General features: G+C 39.6%; 1 protein-coding gene across 5 annotated transcripts in view; it reads right to left on the reverse strand.

Moving 5' to 3' along the window:
- Positions 1-321: 321 nt before the first annotated feature.
- CSDE1 (cold shock domain containing E1) overlaps positions 322-19,433 on the reverse strand; it is a 28,857-nt gene continuing 9,745 nt past the window's right edge. For 2 of the 5 annotated variants that reach the window (XM_072137664.1, XM_072137665.1), the window contains exons 3-22: positions 18,614-18,773; positions 14,399-14,594; positions 13,759-13,868; positions 13,552-13,644; positions 12,531-12,628; positions 12,120-12,204; positions 11,770-11,898; positions 11,530-11,655; positions 11,203-11,415; positions 10,724-10,864; positions 10,387-10,548; positions 7,441-7,548; positions 7,065-7,240; positions 6,858-6,970; positions 6,577-6,696; positions 5,675-5,761; positions 5,038-5,216; positions 3,847-4,010; positions 3,069-3,201; positions 322-1,623 (exon numbers count right to left, since the gene is read on the reverse strand). In XM_072137664.1, the coding sequence (XP_071993765.1) occupies positions 1,576-1,623; positions 3,069-3,201; positions 3,847-4,010; positions 5,038-5,216; positions 5,675-5,761; positions 6,577-6,696; positions 6,858-6,970; positions 7,065-7,240; positions 7,441-7,548; positions 10,387-10,548; positions 10,724-10,864; positions 11,203-11,415; positions 11,530-11,655; positions 11,770-11,898; positions 12,120-12,204; positions 12,531-12,628; positions 13,552-13,644; positions 13,759-13,868; positions 14,399-14,594; positions 18,614-18,739 (2,607 nt within the window). In that variant the 5' untranslated portion in view covers positions 18,740-18,773 and the 3' untranslated portion in view covers positions 322-1,575. Of the gene's footprint in view, positions 1,624-3,068; positions 3,202-3,846; positions 4,011-5,037; positions 5,217-5,674; positions 5,762-6,576; positions 6,697-6,857; positions 6,971-7,064; positions 7,241-7,440; positions 7,549-10,386; positions 10,549-10,723; positions 10,865-11,202; positions 11,416-11,529; positions 11,656-11,769; positions 11,899-12,119; positions 12,205-12,530; positions 12,629-13,551; positions 13,645-13,758; positions 13,869-14,398; positions 14,595-15,105; positions 15,235-18,613; positions 18,774-19,433 lie in introns of all 5 variants that reach the window. The other 3 variants (XM_072137666.1, XM_072137667.1, XM_072137668.1) reach the window with 3 other exon arrangements.

Raw genomic sequence — 19,433 nt, forward strand, 5'->3', positions numbered from 1 at the left:
ATTGTATATGTCAGGACTGCTACAGGTTGGAATTATTACCAATGATACAGCATTTCACAGATATAACAGTGAATTAGAGAATGTGTTATTTTGTTATCCTGAGTATATTGTAGAATGTCTTTGTGGAAATGCCCCTTGAAACATTGAAAAACCGCTGACACATGCACCTAATTGAAGCCAATGGACAACGGCAAATTAATTGCCATTTATAAAGTTATTCGAAGTGTTTCAAAAGAGGTCTTCAACATTAGACAGAATATATAAAAAAAAACAGGTAGTAGCTTTAGATGGTGTTATCAAAAGACAGACAAGACTTCAAAATTAATTGGTAAAACTTTATTCTATTTTTCATTTTTTTGCCTTTAAACAGAAAAAAAAAAAATCAGAGCCAAGTTTTTGTCTTTACAAATGTAAGAAGTCTTCAACAAAAGTTTCCAGAAAAAAAAAAAATGTAATAAAGTGTGGAAGAACACACTAGTAATGTTCATGAACCCAGAAAAAAAAGTTCTTAATCTTCCTGGCTTAAAACACTTGGGAAATAAATTACTTTCTAACAGTATGTGAGAGGGGGTGGAAAAAAAAAAAAAAAAAAAAAAAGAAAAAGAAACTGACCACCCATGGTTGAGGGAGCAGCCTGCTTCAGGTAGTGGCAGGTAAAAAAGGTATCACATGTTTCTTTACCTTAAAGCATACAGCAATGCAGCTAACAGTATGATGGGTAGTTCCTGTAAACTTGGAGGAACAAGGAGGAGAAAAAGAAGTGAAATAGAAAATAACCACACAGTTCAGGCACATTTTCTTCAGTTTCTACATTTCAAAGCTGCTGTAACTTAGCAGCAAGAACAAACAAAAACTGTGCGTTTTTAAATATTTTTAAACTTCACACTGATGGCACATGGCACCTCTGTGGATATCTGCATCTCAAGTCACTTGCTTACAAAAAAATTATTATTTTTTTTTTTTTAAAGCAAATAAAATGTTTTTAGAACCTAACAGCTTCCGTTCATACATTTGAATTAATAAAATATTCAAATCTGATATATATATAAAAAAAGCAAACATTTGGCTGTCGTTGGATGAAGAAAAAGAGTGGCTGAATAGAATATATTCCACCGTTACTATGTGGTCCTCTGATAGATGGGAAGGGGGGAAATTAAAATCAAGTTTGCAACTATCGGAGGTAGAATATATACTACACAGTATCAAGTGCAGAGTTGTAAAGTCACAGGTTATCATACTGGACATAAAGGGGGAAAGGAAAAAAAAAAAGTAAAGTTTTTGCTTAGAGATGCAAAACTCAAATCAAGCCTCATAAGGAGAAAGAAAAAGCGCCAACTTAACTCCTCACTTGAAAATGTGCATAATTTAAAAGATATTTCTTGTTCAGGATTTCCCTGACTTGAGTGCAAGATGGAAATTTAAAAAAAAAAAAAAAAACTGTTAAAGAATATTTTATTTTTGGGCTGCAAAGAGATGTCGCTCTTCATAATATCTCTTGGTTTGATCATACTTGATTAGGTAATGTGCTTTACCGGATGGAAAAAACAAACAAAAATCAAAGCAAAATAAAGTGAATTAGTCGATGACACCAGCTTGACGGATCTTTCGCTCTATGCCAAATCCCTGTGAAGGTAAGAAGGAGAGCAATTAGGTCAGATGGGGAGAGAGAATTAAAGGGAACCTACCACCACGAATCTACCTATAAAAGGTAGATCGGGTGGTAGGTGGATGTATGGGACGTGAGGATAGCCCTTTTTAAAGCTAATCCTCACGTCCCCGCTAGCGTAGCATAAACTTTATTGCCCTAATATGTAAATTTAATTAAGCGGCTACTGGGGCGTGGAGTAGCCGGACACGAGGCTACACGGCGCGGCTACTCCACGCCCCAGTAGCCGCTTTTCCCGCCTACCCTGTGATCCTCGGCGCGCAGCTGCCCTCGTCCGAGAAGCCGGAGTTCTGCGCATGCGCAGTAACTCCGGCCTCGTTCCCGAGATCGCGCATCCTCGGGCCTGCGCTCGGACGAAGATCACAGGGTAGGCGGGGAAAGCGGCTACTGGGGCGTGGAGTAGCCGCGCCGTGTAGCCTCGTGTCCGGCTACTCCACGCCCCAGTAGCCGCTTAATTAAATTTACATATTAGGGCAATAAAGTTTATGCTACGCTAGCGGGGACGTGAGGATTAGCTCTAAAAAGGGCTAATCCTCACGTCCCATACATCCACCTACCACCCGATCTACCTTTATAGGTAGATTCGTGGTGGTAGGTGCCCTTTAAAGGAGTTGTCCACTACACTTTTTTTGTAATTTGTGCAATTGTGGGGAACAGGATATTATATAGGTAAATTGTCTAATAAAGTTCTGCTTGGCTTTGTAAATTGAAGCCAGACATTCCAGACTATAAAATGGTTGCAGATGGAAAGTTATGTCATCTCTATCTTTCCATGAACATTTGCCCTGCCAGGACCTTATGATGGTATTCGTGAATACAAGATCAAGGCAGGGCAATTGTTAAAGATCAGACAACCTGCCATCTGCCAGGTCACTTGATATATTAACAAACTTGGGTAATTTACCAATACACATCTATTAAAAGTTCACCCCCTATTTTACTAGTAGTTTTAATCTAAAACAAAATTGTCAACTAATTCAAATCAGATTACACGTACTTAAAGTAGTCTACATGGAAAAGAGAGCGAAGTGTGAAGCGATGTGACATTACACACTATGGAGTGTTGATCTCCAATTACTGTGTATAAATTTCCCAAAAATGCCACTTCTAAATAAGAGTAAAAGGCAACGGCACACAACATACATTACATTATCTGCAGCAAAATACAGTAGCCTTGTAGTATATAAAATAGCTGATAATCCCATTCAGACTTTGCGGGAATAGGGATCAGCACTGCTTATAGAAGTGGAAATGGTTGAGCTCTACCTCCGGAGATGGCAAAGTTGAGGCATTCTAGGCAACATATTTATAATGGATCCCGATGCATGTGGGATTACCACTTGAGTAAATCCCACCTGCTTTCAGCATGTGCCCAAGAACAGAATTAAAATGACAAGCTTACCTTTGTGTTATCTGGGCCCCTAGGCTGACGCACAACCATGAGACGGGGTGCACTAGCATCATCCAACGTTATACTCTTCAATCGACTCACTAATCTATCAGGGCGTGGGGCTGCCACCATTTCAGGGCCTTTACTGCAAAAGAACAAAAAGTATATATATATTTTTATTAAAAATGTATTTACATTATAAAAAAACTAGGATCTAAAAACTCCACTGTAAATTATAAAAGTTCAAAGTAATCGAAGTTGTAAGATTCATACAGGAGTTGGAATCAAAACACCAGTCATATGAACTACTTCTAAATGCCACCCAGCATGTATCCCCTTAGCCAACTACAGAAAACATTTGCATAAACAGAGTAGTGGGAAAAAAAATAAATATATCATAAATTTGATATAGACATCTCAAATAGTGCAGATGATTGTAAACTTTGTAATATTTATGTAAATCAGTTCCCTGTCCTACAAGACCAATGACAGCTCAGAAATGAAGGAACCTGATGAATGAACACTCCTTACAGTTCGCGAGTAGTTCAACAGATTAAACATCAATGGAAACACATGTCTGAAGGATTTCGGATACACTATTCTCTGCATGAGGAAGAGGGGAAAAAGGCACAGGGAAACTGCTTCGCTTATCACCGGCACTATTAATTTATTAAATAAACTAAAATAGCTTCAAAAAGGTTTAGTAACTAACTGCAGGGCTAGGTTGAATGATAGGAACATAGGCCAATCCCAGTATAATCAAATATGGGACAAAGAAGAAATTCATTACCTTATAAGTGTAACATTACAGCCGCTGCACTTCCCAGTCCGTTGATTAAGAATAACTGAGAATTCAACTTCATCCCCAGCCTGCAGCTCAACTCCATCTTGGATTTCTTTCACATGGAAGAAGAGTTTCTTGCTATCACCAATTTCATAGTTAATGAATCCAAACTAAGATAAAAAATATAAAACCTCATTGTCAACACTTTTGCTTCATCCAAAAATTAGGAAAGTAAAATGTGCATTTCTTTCAGTCTACTTTTATTTCAGGTATAAAACAACAAGGAAATAACTCTCCACGCCTTCCCCAAATGCACACATGGGTCTCGTCTTAAAAAGGGCATCCAGGGCCCAAAATCTATTTCCATACTGACACCGATGGCTGGTCTCAGGAGGTGTTAAGAGCCCAATGTGCAGCTCTAATAGCATGCAAGTAAAATGGAGAACTACAGCAATCCTGCATTGTTGCTATACAGTGAACTGTGCCTATGGCTTATATGGTCCCATTTTATACTTGTTTATGTAACAATATGAGGGTGTCAATTTTTGTGAGAAATGACGATAGATTAATTGAAAGATCAGGACGGAGCAATAACCACGTTTATAATTTTATTTGTTTATCAATTCTAGGGAAAGGTGGGTTATTTGAATTTTTAGCCATTTACTTATAAGCCACCCTAGTGTGGGTTATTGCTCCTACCATATATGGCAATATGTGCTTCCAGCACACGGTTATAGATCTCCCTGAATCAAAAAGTCATGAAGTATAAAGATACCAGGCTATCATGAGAACAGATCATCGCTCCACAATGACATCAGGGGACAGACTATCCAAGACAAGATAAATGGCTAACAAATAAATGGTTAACCATGATAGGAGCCAGCAGTGGGTATTTGCTGCATAATGCACCAGGTATGAAGATGGCTCAGCCCATGAGCCTTTTTATACATGCTTAACGGCATTATGAAGTACATGCATATCTAGCGTGTTAAGGGGTTAATATAGAGGTTTTTAAAGGGCAACTACCACAAGGATAGATGACTATGTGAATGAGCATGAGGGGCTCCAGGGTCCATTAGCGCCTAAGGAACATTAATGGAGCCTCTCAGGCTCATTTGCATACAGTCATTCATCCAGGTGGTAGATGTCCTTTAAGGCCAATCAAATACAGAAACTAACTTCTCAAAAGCAACTCACCTGATCTTTCACACACTCAACAGTTCCCCTGCGGAGGGGCTCAATGTTGCAGGCCATCGTCTGCCCATTCTGGCTTAGAACACATAGTTGGAACTTGACGGTTTCTCCTTTCTGCAGACAATCTGCTTTATTTACCATTCCCACGATGCCAAAGGGGAAAAGGCGTCCTTTCTTGCTACCTAAAACAGTTTTTAAGAGCGTATAAGTTGCAATGAAACAATCACAAAAGTCGAGTATCGAGAAGCCAACGTTAAAGTAATTTTAGGTGTCCGGTTGTTCTATACAGCCAGTCCCCGGGTTACATACAAGATAGGGTCTGTAGGTTTGTTCTTAAGTTGAATTTGTATGTAAGTCGGAACTGTATATTTTATCATTGTAATCCCAGACAGAACTTTTTTGGTCTCTGTGACAATTGGATTTTAAAAATGTTGGGTTGTCATAAGAATCAATATTAACACTAAAGCTTCATTACAGACGCCTGTGATAACTGTTACAGCTGATTATTGTATCCTAGGACTAAAGTACAATAAATTACCAATATCCAGAGGTCCGTTTGTAACTAGGGGTCGTATGTAAGTCGAGTGTTCTTAAGTAGGGGACCGCCTGTATACAAATCTGCAAAAGACACAACACTGACCTTGCTTATCGGTTTCAGTGCTAGCTTCAGCTTCTGCTTCCTCAGCTTGTTCGGGAGTCTCTTCAGCTATCTTCTGCTTGTCCACAACTATTGGGAAGAATTAAAGAGTCTAAAATGCACCATGTACCCCAGAACACACAGTTTACAGTATAGAATATATCAAAATGAAAGATTAATTGTTGTTTATAATTCACTCAGTGTTGTGCATTCTGTCTTCTGCATTTACAAACAACAAATAGTGTTGCGCAGTCTGTTTTCTGCAGTTATCCTCATCTAATCCCACCTTTGTAAAACACTAAATTTTTCTTAGGCATCAAGTTATAATAGAAAAGGCTTTCATTTTTATTTTCTACTTACATACTCTCCCTCCGACACCACAATGCTCCACACGGCTCCTCTGTTCTCTATGCTCTAGTAGCCGGCAGAGACGACTAAAAAACTCAGCTTATACACAAGTATATACGGTACATTTGGTATCCCTGGGATTGTACCAACCCAAAAAACAGTTGGTGTCATTTGGGAAAAAAAAGTCCCAGGCGTAAATAGAGCCCACAAATTTTTTCCCCTGCTTCCCAGTACACGTGCATGTTACACCGCCATCTACATGGAAAAATAAGATTATGGATTTTTGAAGGTGGGAGCAAAAAAACTGAAAAGGTCAAGTCGTTAAGAGGCTAAAATAAAACCTAAAAAAACCCCACCACCTTCAAATTGCAATTTTCCGAACACCTATATTTGTTTCAATACATTTTCATCTTTCCCGAAATGTTAGATGTGTAACCTTGAGATCACTCCAATTATTTATTTATTTATTTTTTATGCATTTTAGGAAAGGTAGGTAAATTTTGTTTTAAGCAAAAAAAAATAAAAATAAAAAAATTTACACGTAAAAAGGCACTTACCCTCTTCTATAAGTTCGATCATACCCTGGTATTCAGTCTGCGTTGGGTCTACACTCCTTAAGGGTCGGACTACTTTACCCCAGTAAACTGTTGGATTAACTTCATCAGTGGATCCATTTGCTTATGGTAGAAAAGCACAGAGGGGGAAGATAAAAAAAATTAAATAAAAATCTTAGTCTTGATGAAGCCGTTCATCTTTGTGTTATTATCTCAAATAATTATGATCTATAGATTTATGACAGCAGAAAGCTATTCAGGATGTAGATTCTACAAATCCTTACCATGATGAACTTTAGAGACCCTTTCAGCACTAACTTTGTTTCCTTTTCCTTTGGATAAGCAGTACTCCACCATATCCCCCAGATCAAGTTTATCCACATCTCCAGAATACTCACTATATTGGAAAGGAAAAATTTTACAAAAATGCAAAACATTTTTACATTACAATTGTTACTTCATCAACCTTTAAACTTCAGTGTGAAACTTACCTGTAATGAAAGAAGATCTCTTTGTCGTGATTAGACGTTTCAATAAATCCAAAGTTATCTTTCAGGGTGGCCACAAAACCATGGAACCTTTTACTGTTGGAATTCCGCCCAAGAACTTTAAAGTTAATGGCACTCTGCTGGCCAGTTCTTTTGGCCTCACATATGCTGAATTCTACCTAAAGAAGCAAGATCATCAGATGTAAAACTAGTTTGCATTCACAGCATAAAACAAGGGTGAAGGTAACCCTGTGAACCAAAAAGATAATTCAGTGAGCTGTATAGTGAAATACGTCCCATTGGGTTTTCAGAAAGCATCACACAAGCTGCAGTCTGTTATTATGTGTGAGTATTAAGCAATAGAAATCAAGAAGCTTGCCTTGTCTCCGGGTTGAGGGGCAGGTGATCCTTCCAGATCTTTTAAGAGATAAGACACAGTAAGCCTGATGCCACAGTCCTCATAGGAGATGATTCCTTCTTCACCTTCCTAGGAAGATTACACATACAATATGAAGTTTAATGCAAAAAACACAACATGAACGTTAAAAGGCAGAGAAAAGAGGGGGAAAAATAAATGCCCTCAAAATCAAAATGCTGCCCAATTCACACTATTTACATAGCAAGCAACCAAGATTAATTCCAGACACTTGAAATAAGGCAGAATGTTTTAACCCCTACGGGATTCAAATCCGGCCCGGGTCACCTAGTGCCTATAGCTTTGGAACGCTATAGGATATCCAGCAGATTTTGAAATTTTACTTAAAATTAGTTTAAAAATATGGATGATATCTAGTGTTTAGTTATGGAAAAAACAAAATTTGGCAAAAATCTGGAAAATTCTACTTTATGCTGGCATGGTATTTTAAGATTCAACATATTTTACTTGAATGTTTGGGTGCCATTTTTAAAATTTTAGGAAAATAAGCGAAACCCATATTTTGATAGAGCTGCTTAACTCTTAATTGACTGCGAGAGGCCCAAATAATAGCTAGACTTGTAACACCCGCGATCGGGGTAATTCAGCTCCGTTCGTGAGCAGGAAATATCTACCTGCAGGGACATACTATAACGTCCAGGTGCACGTAGGGGTTAACAAGTTATATTATTGACCGCAGTTCTTTCATAAAAGAAAGTTATAGGAACAGGACTGAAGTTTAACAGTCATGGTTAAAAGCCATTATTCCAGAGATCCCCATCGTGGCATAGTTGTAACAGCCTCAGTACTGCAGTGTGACATTGCGAATGATGGCAATTTTCATGAATATAGTTCTGATTTAGCATGAACTGCATCCCTGCATAACTGGGATCCTAGGCACGGTCCTATGGGTGCTGTGAATGAAGTAGTGACACAGCTCTGATTATTCAGTCTTATGGAAAAACTGAGCAGTGCAGTTTTTACAACTTCCACAGGTTCATCCTGATAACTGCACAGCTCCAAGATTGTATAGCCTGAATATTTAACCTCTATGTCATAATGTATTTTGTCAGTTTCTTTTAAACATCGCTTCATGGCATAAACACATGTCTGCAAACAACAAAAACTTTAGAGGACCTGCTTGGCAATAGGTAGACTAGTAGACTGCTGCAGTGCCAGTGGATCCGTCAAGTGGGCCATCCATGGGGTTTCCACACCAGACATACAGCAATAAAAAAAATTTTTATAGCGGCACCATATTCCGTAGAGCTTTAGAAATCATAGAGGACCATTCCATTATAAATATGGCTTGTACATTATACAAGCTCTTATACCTGTTGTCTGAAGACTTCATCGAGACTATAAGCTCCTACAAGAAGGACCCTCACTCACTCGTCTGAGGATGAGGGGTGACAGCTATAAGAGCTTGTATAATGGTCCAGCCATTTTTTCGAAGGTAATAAAATTCTGCTGCTTAGACCAGCCATCAGCAACAATCTTGTTTACAAGGTGGGAGGGAAAAAAAAAAAAAACAAAAAAAAAAAAAAAAACCACTGCAAAGCCTGGAGCTTGATGGCTAACAGATATGAGAGGACATAGGTTAGTAAGGAGGAAGTTTCATGCAGTTGGTGAGTGATAGTTGGTGCAGCTCAGGGGGAAGTTATAAAGGAACGTTGTGGAAAGCTGACCGCTCTACCGTAGCGTTAGATTTTAAACTTGTTAAATTTTAAGTCTCAAAAACTTGAACTTCATTCTAAAAATGTCAAAAACAGATTTGATTAAGTTATTCAATCACTTTTAAAACTGTGAGAATCAAAAAGTGTTGAGATAACAAGCAAGTCTCTACAGTACAATAATGCTGCCTTAAAGGGAACCCATCAGCAGAAATTGACCTAATAAACCACTAACAGCTGAACACCTTCCAGATCTTGTTTCTTTCATGACCCAGTGCAGTGGCATCATCCAGAAAACTCAACTTTGAAGTAAGATGTAAACTGGGTATATAAATTCAAGGAGGCAGAGATTCTAACACTGAAGTTAATCTCTCTCGTCTTCAGAAAGCCTCTTCCCTATGAATGATGGCCCTGCATTCAGAGATATCACTAACCAGATCTCCTGAAGTCCAATGCATGAGGTCAATCACAGGGCTCCCCAATTTGACTTTAGTGTTAAACTCTCCTCCCTCCTTGACTTTATACACACAATCTCACTTCAAAGTTTATTTTCTAGCCAATGCCATCACACTGAACCATGAGAAAAAAACTAGAATGTATTATGCAGTTTGACAGTACTGGTAGTGGTTTGTTAGGCCAATAGCCGAAGACAGGTTCTGTGGGGATCATTTAAATATTTGGTAATTAAAGGCTCAATTCCGCATGCTTGAGTAAACATACCATGAATATATTTAAAAATGACCAAGTATAAAGAGGCATTTAAAAATAACACGTGGCAAGCCTATATTGGATGATGAAAACCATTTATGCAGCATTTCTTTTACTTGTAGGGTTTCTAGAGGCTCACTACAGGTCTAGGTTAGGGAACTTCACAAATGCATCTGAACACCAATCACACCATGCTGATCAACTTACCTTCTCTTTTTTCTATAGGACATAAAAAAAAAAATTGCTTAAAATAGTAAGTTAAGTAAGGATGCACAAAAAAAAAAACCCCTTTAAATTCTGTTCATAAATTGACAACTTTCTACAAATGGCTACTTTCACGCATCTGTATGCAAGACAACCACTATCCAAACCACAAAAGCCATGCAGATTTGGTTTACATACACTGATGCGTGAAAGGGGTCAACAAACAAGTTAATAACAGGTCACATACACAAAGTGTCATATTGGTACTCCATTTCATCTTACAGATTGTGTGGAATCATTTTCCCAAAGTTTAACATTCCATTACCTTTTCCTTTCCTTTGTTTGGGCTGCTGGACTTTGGGGCAGCAGTTGCTTCTTTTTCGACAATGCCCACAAAACGATGATCGGACTGGGTGTGGAATGACACTGTACCTTTGGGGAGCTTTTTAATTCTGATTGCATGATTTCTCTGGGCAGAAAGCATGTCCTGTAATAAACAGTTTATCGTGTTATAACCTGCAACATTTTCATCAAAAGGTTTTTATTTTCTAACACAAAAGCCTCCACGCGGTTTTAGGAAACAAAAAAATTACTGCGCACACTGTGCAGCACTCAAAAGGATGAACACAAAATTCCCAACAGCAGGGGGAAACACTACTTACAGGGACAACAGTAAACTCCACTTCATCTGAAATATGAAGCTGGTTTCCATCCAGGACTTCACTGAAGTGAAAGAACATTCTGGCGTCCCGATCAACGCATTTTATAAAACCAAACCCATCCCTCATTGCCGCAATCACACCCTGTGAAAGGGAAACGGCTGAATCAATGCAAGTCAGAGTCAACAGCCTTTCATTTGGCACGGCCTTGACAATCATAGGCACTTGTAAATGAAAAATGGTTTAAAAAAAAAAAAATGTAAAAAAAAGGATGGAGTTACGAATGCAGGATCAGACTACAAAACTTCTCTGCTGGCAAGTTACGATGAAGATACCCGAACTGCATTGACACTATACATAGTATACACACCCAAAAAAGCCCCACCTCTTAACCAAATAATTGCATCCTAAACATTTGCAACAGTTTTTTTTTTTTAAAAACAGCAATACTAACATTTTACATTGTCAGAACTAATACAAACCATTTCTCGTGACTCATCAGTAAACTGGAAGGTATCTGGAAGAACCTCAATGTTTGTGGCACGTTCCAATTTGTCCCGACGATCTGTTGAAATGTTGAATCGCACATGATCGCCTTCCAAAAGGGTCACCTTTGATTTTGTATCTTTATCTCCAAAAGGAAGCTCTTTAGGGATCACAAAATCAACTTTTATACGTCCAGGTAAAGGATCATTCTGGAGGTGGGAAAAAGTTCACTCAAATAGGATCAAAAGCACAAAGACAAAATGTGCAGATTTCCAAGAATGAATTTTCAAACATATAAGGTTTGTCATTGATCCTAAGCCTACCTGGTTTTTGTTGGGTACTTTAGGGATAACTTTGGTAACTACTCCTTCAAAGTGTTCTATGCTGATGTCTTCAAAAATAACAGTTCCTTGAGGTAGAAGCCTCACATCAGTTGCAACCTCTTTACCCTGCAAAGTAAACTCTTATTGAAAGACTGGGTATGGGGACACCAAAATAAAACAAAGCACCAAAACCAAGAGTACACAAGAGGAAGAAAAAAAAACCAAAAAACCACTATGTACATTACGATCCTTGATTGTAAATTCTACATCATCTCCAGGTTGTAAGGTTTCAAGGTCCCCCTTAAATTCACTGTAGTGAAAGAATATCTCTTTTACAACATCTCCTCTTTCAATGAATCCAAAGGCTTCCTGTTAGTGGAGAGGGAAAAAAAAAAATAATAATCATACAAGTTCTATTTTCAACCCCTTAACTACCTGGCCTGTTTCTGCATTTTTTTCCACACCCCTTCTTACAAACGTCATAACTTTTTTCTGCTACAAAAAGCTACAAACAAGTTGCACTTCCTAGTGACAGCATTACTGCATTTCAGTAATTTAGGAATTTTATACATAAAAGCTTTGCAACCTACCTTCATGGCACACACCACACCCTGACAACGCATTTGCTTTCTTTTCATAAGCAACATGATGTTACGAGCACTTACTGCACCAGTGCTGGGTAAAAAAAAAAAAAAAAAATTTGTGTCAAAGAAATCATTGTTACCAAAGATATGTTACCAAAGGCATTTCATTTTGGGCTAATGGCCACCACCAACTAGCTGAGCCATTTGCCAGGCTAATGTTTCCTAGGCAATTTGTAGTTTTAATGGATGGCATGGGAATACAATTTTTTTCCCTTGTTAATTGCAGTTCTCCGCAGGGGATATTTTATTGACATTGGCCTGGCCAAATTAACCCTTTCAAGCAATAGTTATCTGGCTCATAGTAGCTATGCTACATAGGAGTAAATTAAAGAAACCCACACACGCTTTTATACTCACTGTTTATTAGTTTCTATAATAAAATTTATTTTGTCTCCAGTCTCAAGCTGAACATTTCCATCTACATCTTCTGGGGTATAGGTTAAATAAAACACCTCCTGTAGAGAAAAAAAGTGATCCTGTAACATTTCAAGTAAGCTGGAGATGTTTAACCAATTACAGTGCAACAAACCCCTTCAGTTAAAGGGGTTGTCCGAGTTTTTGAAAAAAAGCTAAAAGTGGCCGGGACAGGGCTGCTTAAAAAAAAATAAAGATGTACTTACCTCCCGGTGCCCTCCCGTATCCAGCGCTGCTGTCACTCCGGTCCAGGCGCCATGTAAACAAACATGGCCGCCGGAGCAGCGCTGGACTCTGTTCCGGCCGGACCCGACAACCTTCCGGCCCCCATACACAATGCTGTGTATAGGGACGGATAGGCGTGCCCGGCCACAAGCTGAATCCAGCGCTGCTCCGGCGGCCATGTTTGTTTACATGGCGCCCGGACCGGAGTGACAGCAGCGCTGGATACGGGAGGGCACCGGGAGGTAAGTATATCTTTATTTTTTTTTAAGCAGCCCTGTCCCGGCCACTTTTAGCTTTTTTTCAAAAACTCGGACAACCCCTTTAATAGCCCCCACCCACATATCCAGCTGTCACACTGGCACAACCGTCATGCACAACATTTAAGGTGCTCAGATGTTGCACTCCTGGTCACCACTGACAACTACCTGCAGTTTCCTTTAGTCATCCATGCATTATATGAGGTTATCATTGTGGTGGTGCAAGAGGATTTCATTTAATTTTAAGAAAAAAAAAAAAAAAAAAAAAAAAACACACTAACAAGCTAAGACTACTCTAAATACATTGAGGGTTCTTGATCTTTGGCTGCAAAACATGTCAGTCAAAAGTAATACAAAGGAATTTTGACACAAATGAAACCAACATTTTCTGTAATGGTATTGCAGTGTCAGCAATTTACAAGCTGCGATAAGAGCATCGTGACTCCACCATCTTTAGTGGCTAAAGTTGCCATAGGACTTACTCCATTACGTTCATAGCACACACTCCCTGAGGGGCTCTGGCCTGGGGCAGCCGGGGACTTGCTTTCCAAATTATGAGGCACAGCACAGACAACCTATAAAAAGGACAGAATAGAAGCTTACCGATCAGACCAAGATTACTTAAAAACATTAACGCAAAAGGAAATTTGTAGTAGAAAACTTGAGTCCCCATTCACCATAAAACCCACCTGTCCATTGATTCTCTCTTCTGGCATAATTTCAGTTTTGATCTTCACCAATTTAACAGCAATTGGTTTACCAGTGCGTCGGTCTGATGATACTTCAAACTCAACATCATCTATAGACACAAAAATGTAATCTATTCAACACAATTTACTACTACATATACATACATTGGCAGAGGTTAGACAATCTCTGCTGGCTTCTGATACTTATGGAACAGCAGCAGAAATACAGCCGTTCCAAAATCTGCGAACATTACACTACATGTACAGTGTAAGGCCATATTTACACAAATGTAAACCCGACGGGCAGGCATAAGTCCGGTGCCATGGAGAGGAGGAGTGGTGACCCCTCCCCTCTCCATAGCAATGCACTACGTCATAACATGGGGGAAGACAGGACATGTCTGTGTCGCTCCTTGTGCCCATTGCTGGCCTATTGGGGGGGGGGGGGGGCGTATGTACGGTAGCAAGCTTGCAGCCATACATACTATCCCCTACGGTCATGTGAATGTAGCCTAATACATGATCCTGCAGAGTTTACAATATTCTGTTCAGTGACTGGCCACGTTGTGAGCCTAATAAGTAAGGTGGAGCTTCATGTCCCTGCATTTGAAAAATGCAAATAAATAGAACTCCAAGTTACCTCCTACTTTAAGCTCCTGCAAGTTTCCGTTGTATTGTGAGCAGTGGAAAAATAGTCTAGCTTGGCGTTCTGAACACTGTATAAATCCATAAGATGTTAGCAGTTTCTCAATGACTCCGGTTTCACGCAGTGCTGAAGTACCATTGGGGTACCCATTGTGCCCATTGTTGTGGAGGAGGTTTGGGTCAAAACTCATCTGACAAAACATAAGACAGTATTAGTTTCAGTCTCCCTTTTAAATAAATACATTGAAGATGCTGTTAATCGATTCACAATCATAAGTTATGCAACAAAACTCATCCAGAAAACAAGAACAAATTCTACAAGAATAAAATAAAATTATGCAAATCAAAAAGCAACATTAAAACAAAAACATGAAAAACCATGGAGTGAATGAGGGGGCTGTAGTAAAGACAGGGTTCTCCATCAAAAGTTAGAATATTTAAATTATTTACAGTTTTAGTTCTCTATGGGTCCAACTAAAGCAGCCTCAGATTATAGCACAAAATAACTAAAGAGAATGGATTCCAGTATAGGCACAAAAAGCCATTCATGCAATATCCAACCTCTAAACCAAACACAACACCCCCAAAATAGGTCCAACCTTTTGACACTTTTTAGAGAAGCCTGGGTATTGTTTAGTAAGTTAAAACCAGTGAAGAGGCCTTGTAAATGCTCATGCGGTGGGGACAAACTCCCTCACTTACAGATCTTTGATACAAAGGGGTCCTCTTCTGCTTTTTAGCACCACATGAGGTGGAGGTAGGACTTATAGAGAGTGCAGTAGATGGTGGAAGGGACTCTGATACAGTATATAGATTCTCCATCACATACAGCTGAGATAAACAGTTAAATGTACAAGTCAGAAGAAACCAATTTATCAAAAAAAAAAAAAAAAAAAAAAAAAGCAAGTTCTGGGCCAAGAACAATTTACTTAAAGGAAACCTACCACTTGAAGTGGCAGGTTTCAGATGGAAATACCGGGCACCAGCTCAGGGTGAGCTGGTGCCGGAGCTTATTTTTGTTAGTGTTTTAAACCGCGGTTTAAAACACTTTTTAAGCTTTATAGCCGGCGCAGGGAGGTACGCGCTCGGCGCTTACCATGCGCGCGGCTACATAGGAAGTGAAGGAGAGCCACGCGCATGGTAAGCGGTTTAAAACACTAACAAAAATAAGCTCCGGCACCAGCTCACCATGAGCTGGTGCTCGGTATTTCCATCTGAAACCTGCCACTTCAAGTGGTAGGTTTCCTTTAATAAAGGTCTTCTATTTTTCGTTAGGCTGTAGCTTTACTCCAATTTGCTCCCAAACCAAAACCACACTGTCAATGGCATTTTCAGACTGAACACCCCAAGTATACTACATAAAGGGGACTCCATGTGATACCCTGTGGCACTCCAGTGAGGGATAACATCTCCTGGTGCCTGCTGGGGCACTAGACAGAGCATAAACTGCCAATGAGGCCCATTCAGTAGATCCACAACCTGCAACCTTTAAGAGCAGAGATCGCAATGTCAGCCTGGAAAACGCTCCACCAGCCATCACCAAAACCAAGCACACTTACTCAAAACCAGACACCGTAACTGATGACAAATCAAAATGTAAAATTATGCTAATGAGCCCGAGGGCGCTTATGCAGGGTGAGCAAGCCTGTGAAGCTGGAGCACTGAGCTCTGGTAACACCATCAGAGTCTACATGACTCATTAGCGCAATTTTGATTGTAGACCTCTTTTAAAAGGGGTTGTCCGTTTTCAGCAAATAGTATGCATTGGAAAAACCTGTAACAATATCACTTTTGCATTATTTCCTAGATCTTCCTGTGGAACGGGATTTTACACAGGTGAACGTTCCATAATAACTAGCCTCCATGTCAAAAAAATTATTTTTGTACAGAAGGTTTTAATTTTCAAACTATACAAGTCTGGTACCTCTCCTGATTGTACAGACCCAAAGAAACAGAGGTGTCATTTGCAGCGCACAGTGAGCCATAAAAACAGCCAAGCCAAATTGGTGCAAATGTGTTTCTTTACACAGCATCTGGAGTTTTTTTTTTCCCTGCTACCCATTACATGTCATGAAATAATAACTAAATGCTATTACGAAGCATAATTTTTTTTTTTTTACACACGAAAGACCAAAAAACAAATAAAACCCAAAGACTAAAAAGGGCCGTGGCAAAAAGGGTAAATGAATCAGATTTCTAAACTGTGTACATTGTGGAAGACAAAGTCATTATACAAACAGGACTGACTACAAAGCACATGTTTAAAGGAAATCTACCACTTGGAATCGGGCTTCTAAGCAGCAAATACCGTGCACCAGCTCAGGGCGAGCTGGTGCCGGTGCTTATCTTCCTTATGTTCTTAAACAGATGTAAAATGTTTAAACGCTTTATTAATCTTTACATAGGAAGTAGCTTAACCGCACCATGGTCCGCGCTCTGCATGGTCCACGATGCGGTGAAGCTACTTTCTATATAAAGATTGATAAAGCGTTTAAAGGACACCTGTCATCAGGTCTGTGCCACTAGTCCTGTCACCTCTACCTGTTGGAGCAGCTCACAAGGATCCCATCCCAGCCTTTATCTAGTTATTTCATACATTATTAATTGTAAAATCATCTATTCTTTATCATGTAAATGAGGCTGGTCACATGGGCAGAGTGCCTGTTACCCCTCCCCTCTCCTCCCCCTGCTCATGTCTGTGTGTAATGTATAGTAAAGCATGGCTAGTGTGTGTGCTGCATCTGCTGACATGCTGCATCCTCCTAATACACATGTGAGAGACACAGACATCAGCTACACATGAATCTGACATGTTCTGCTGTAACATGGCTGCCTGGAGCTGCTGTATCTCTCCTAAACACACACACACACAGGCTGCAGGGGGCGTGGCCACCAGCAAGCACATCATTATACAGCCTCACACCATTATACAGGCTGTCAGTCATGCACTGGGGGTGTGGCTGTGCCTCCCACTCATGAATAAGGTGGACAGCTTGAATATGCTAATGCTTCATTGGACATTTCACAGGTCATTTGCATACAGCTTTAGGACCTCATTTCTTAGGTTTACAGGCATGTAGAGGGATAATGAAGGGATAGATGCAATGCTCTCTAATGGCAGTTTATGAAAATATATTTAGTTTAGGGGGGTTATTTTGCATGACGGGTTCTCTTTAAAAACTTTACATCTGTTTAAGAACATAAGGAAGATAAGCACCGGCACCAGCTCACCCTGAGCTGGTGCACGGTATTTGTGGCTTAGAAGCACGATTCCAAGTGGTAGTTTTCCTTTAATATTCCACATGATTTGTAATGTGCGACTGTGGCATCAAAGATGATTAGGGTCATTTGAGGCCGTAGCTCCATACAGAATCCTAGAATGAGATTACATCACCCTCCCACAAAACCTGTTTAACCAACCACTAGTTCTATTATATAGAAGTCCATTGAAAACCATTAAATAAGGAAAGCTGCTGCCTAGGTGTTATATAAAAGAACATGACATTAAGGTGGGACAAATCTTAAAGGGGCTTTCCTACAAAGGCTTTCCTATTTAGGCCCCATCCATTGGGATCCTCCCACTGATCATTAAGTTAGGCCCTATCCAATGATCAGTGGGAGGATCTGAGTGCCGAGACCGCCACAGATCGCGAAACGAGGGGTCTGACCGACCCCTCAGCGGTCCTCAGACCAACCGAGCAAATGGCTGCACATGACCGTTCTGCTCCATTAATCTTTATGGAGTTGACGGAGATCACCGACCACGGGTAAACCCATTTAAGAGTCGGCACTGGCATATGCAGGAATAAAGGCGATTGTGTATTTGCAGCAAAGTCATCAATCCCATACACCACAACAGTGTTACACTGCATATTTGCAGTAGTAGGTAAAACAAACTTGTGATGTTATCTTTAGAGCTTTATAGAGCCTTTTGGACCAAGGCACCAAGACTACTCTTTTGTAGAAAAAAAAATGTAATGAATTAAAATGGAAAATAAGAATTTCTATATAAAGTTGTTTTGCACAAAAACTGGGTTGAGGGGAAATGGATGAACTTAAGCAGAATGCAAAACAAAAAGATAAAATGATGAAATGAATGAAATGATAGGGGGGAGGTAAAATAAAAAGCCATTGTTTAGGGCATGTGCCCCAACTACATATGGGCTAGTGAGTGGTTAATCATTAGAATTGGTATGGTTAAACAACTTACTGAGCGGCCATAAGGTGATAAAGTCAGTCCGACTGGAGATGCATTGCCCAGGTTGGCACTAACGTATGCAGTAGGGGGAGAAGACGGCATGGAAAATTCAACAAATTCTTTCCAGGTGCTTGCCATATTCCTACTCCTGTTTCAACTTAATTTTACAATGCTGCATATAACAAAATCAAAACAAGACAACCTTATCAATTCCAATATGGCTGTAAATGGGGAAAATGCTCATTGCTAGATACCAGCTCTAGGAGGTGAAAACAGGTTAGCGGTCTAGACTATGATCAACAGCAATTATTGGAAAATCATTTCATTTTGTTACAGGTGGGTGCAGCTTTACTGCAAAACAAAGAAAGAAAGTTACAGATTCTTAAGAGATCAACTCCCATAGATCAGACACACTATGCAAGGACGAGAGGGTACATTGAGGAATGCACCATATGGTCATCCGAGGTTCAATCCAATGTCATTCATTCTAAAATACACCTGGAAGTTGCCCACACAACTTGCCAGATATGTACGTGAAATATATAAAATATGTAAGGCAAAGTTAGAGAGAAGTCCAAGAACCCTCTCCAAAGAACCATTTTTCAGGTACCTCTTGCACAGTAGATTGCTCACCTCGTGCCACGATTGTGGTGCAAACGCTAGCTCAACACATGTAACTACAAAACTGGGAGAGTTTGAGAGTTCAAATTTCAAAACAAAATTTCATAAATTGCTTAAAACAAGTTTTTCTCCCTGCATTTACAGGTCTGAAGTAATTTATGTGGGCATAAGAAGGGATAACATTTGAGAAGGGGGTTTACCAAGAAAGCAT

The sequence above is a fragment of the Engystomops pustulosus genome, chromosome 2, assembly GCF_040894005.1.
Source record: "Engystomops pustulosus chromosome 2, aEngPut4.maternal, whole genome shotgun sequence".
Taxonomy (NCBI): domain Eukaryota; kingdom Metazoa; phylum Chordata; class Amphibia; order Anura; family Leptodactylidae; genus Engystomops; species Engystomops pustulosus.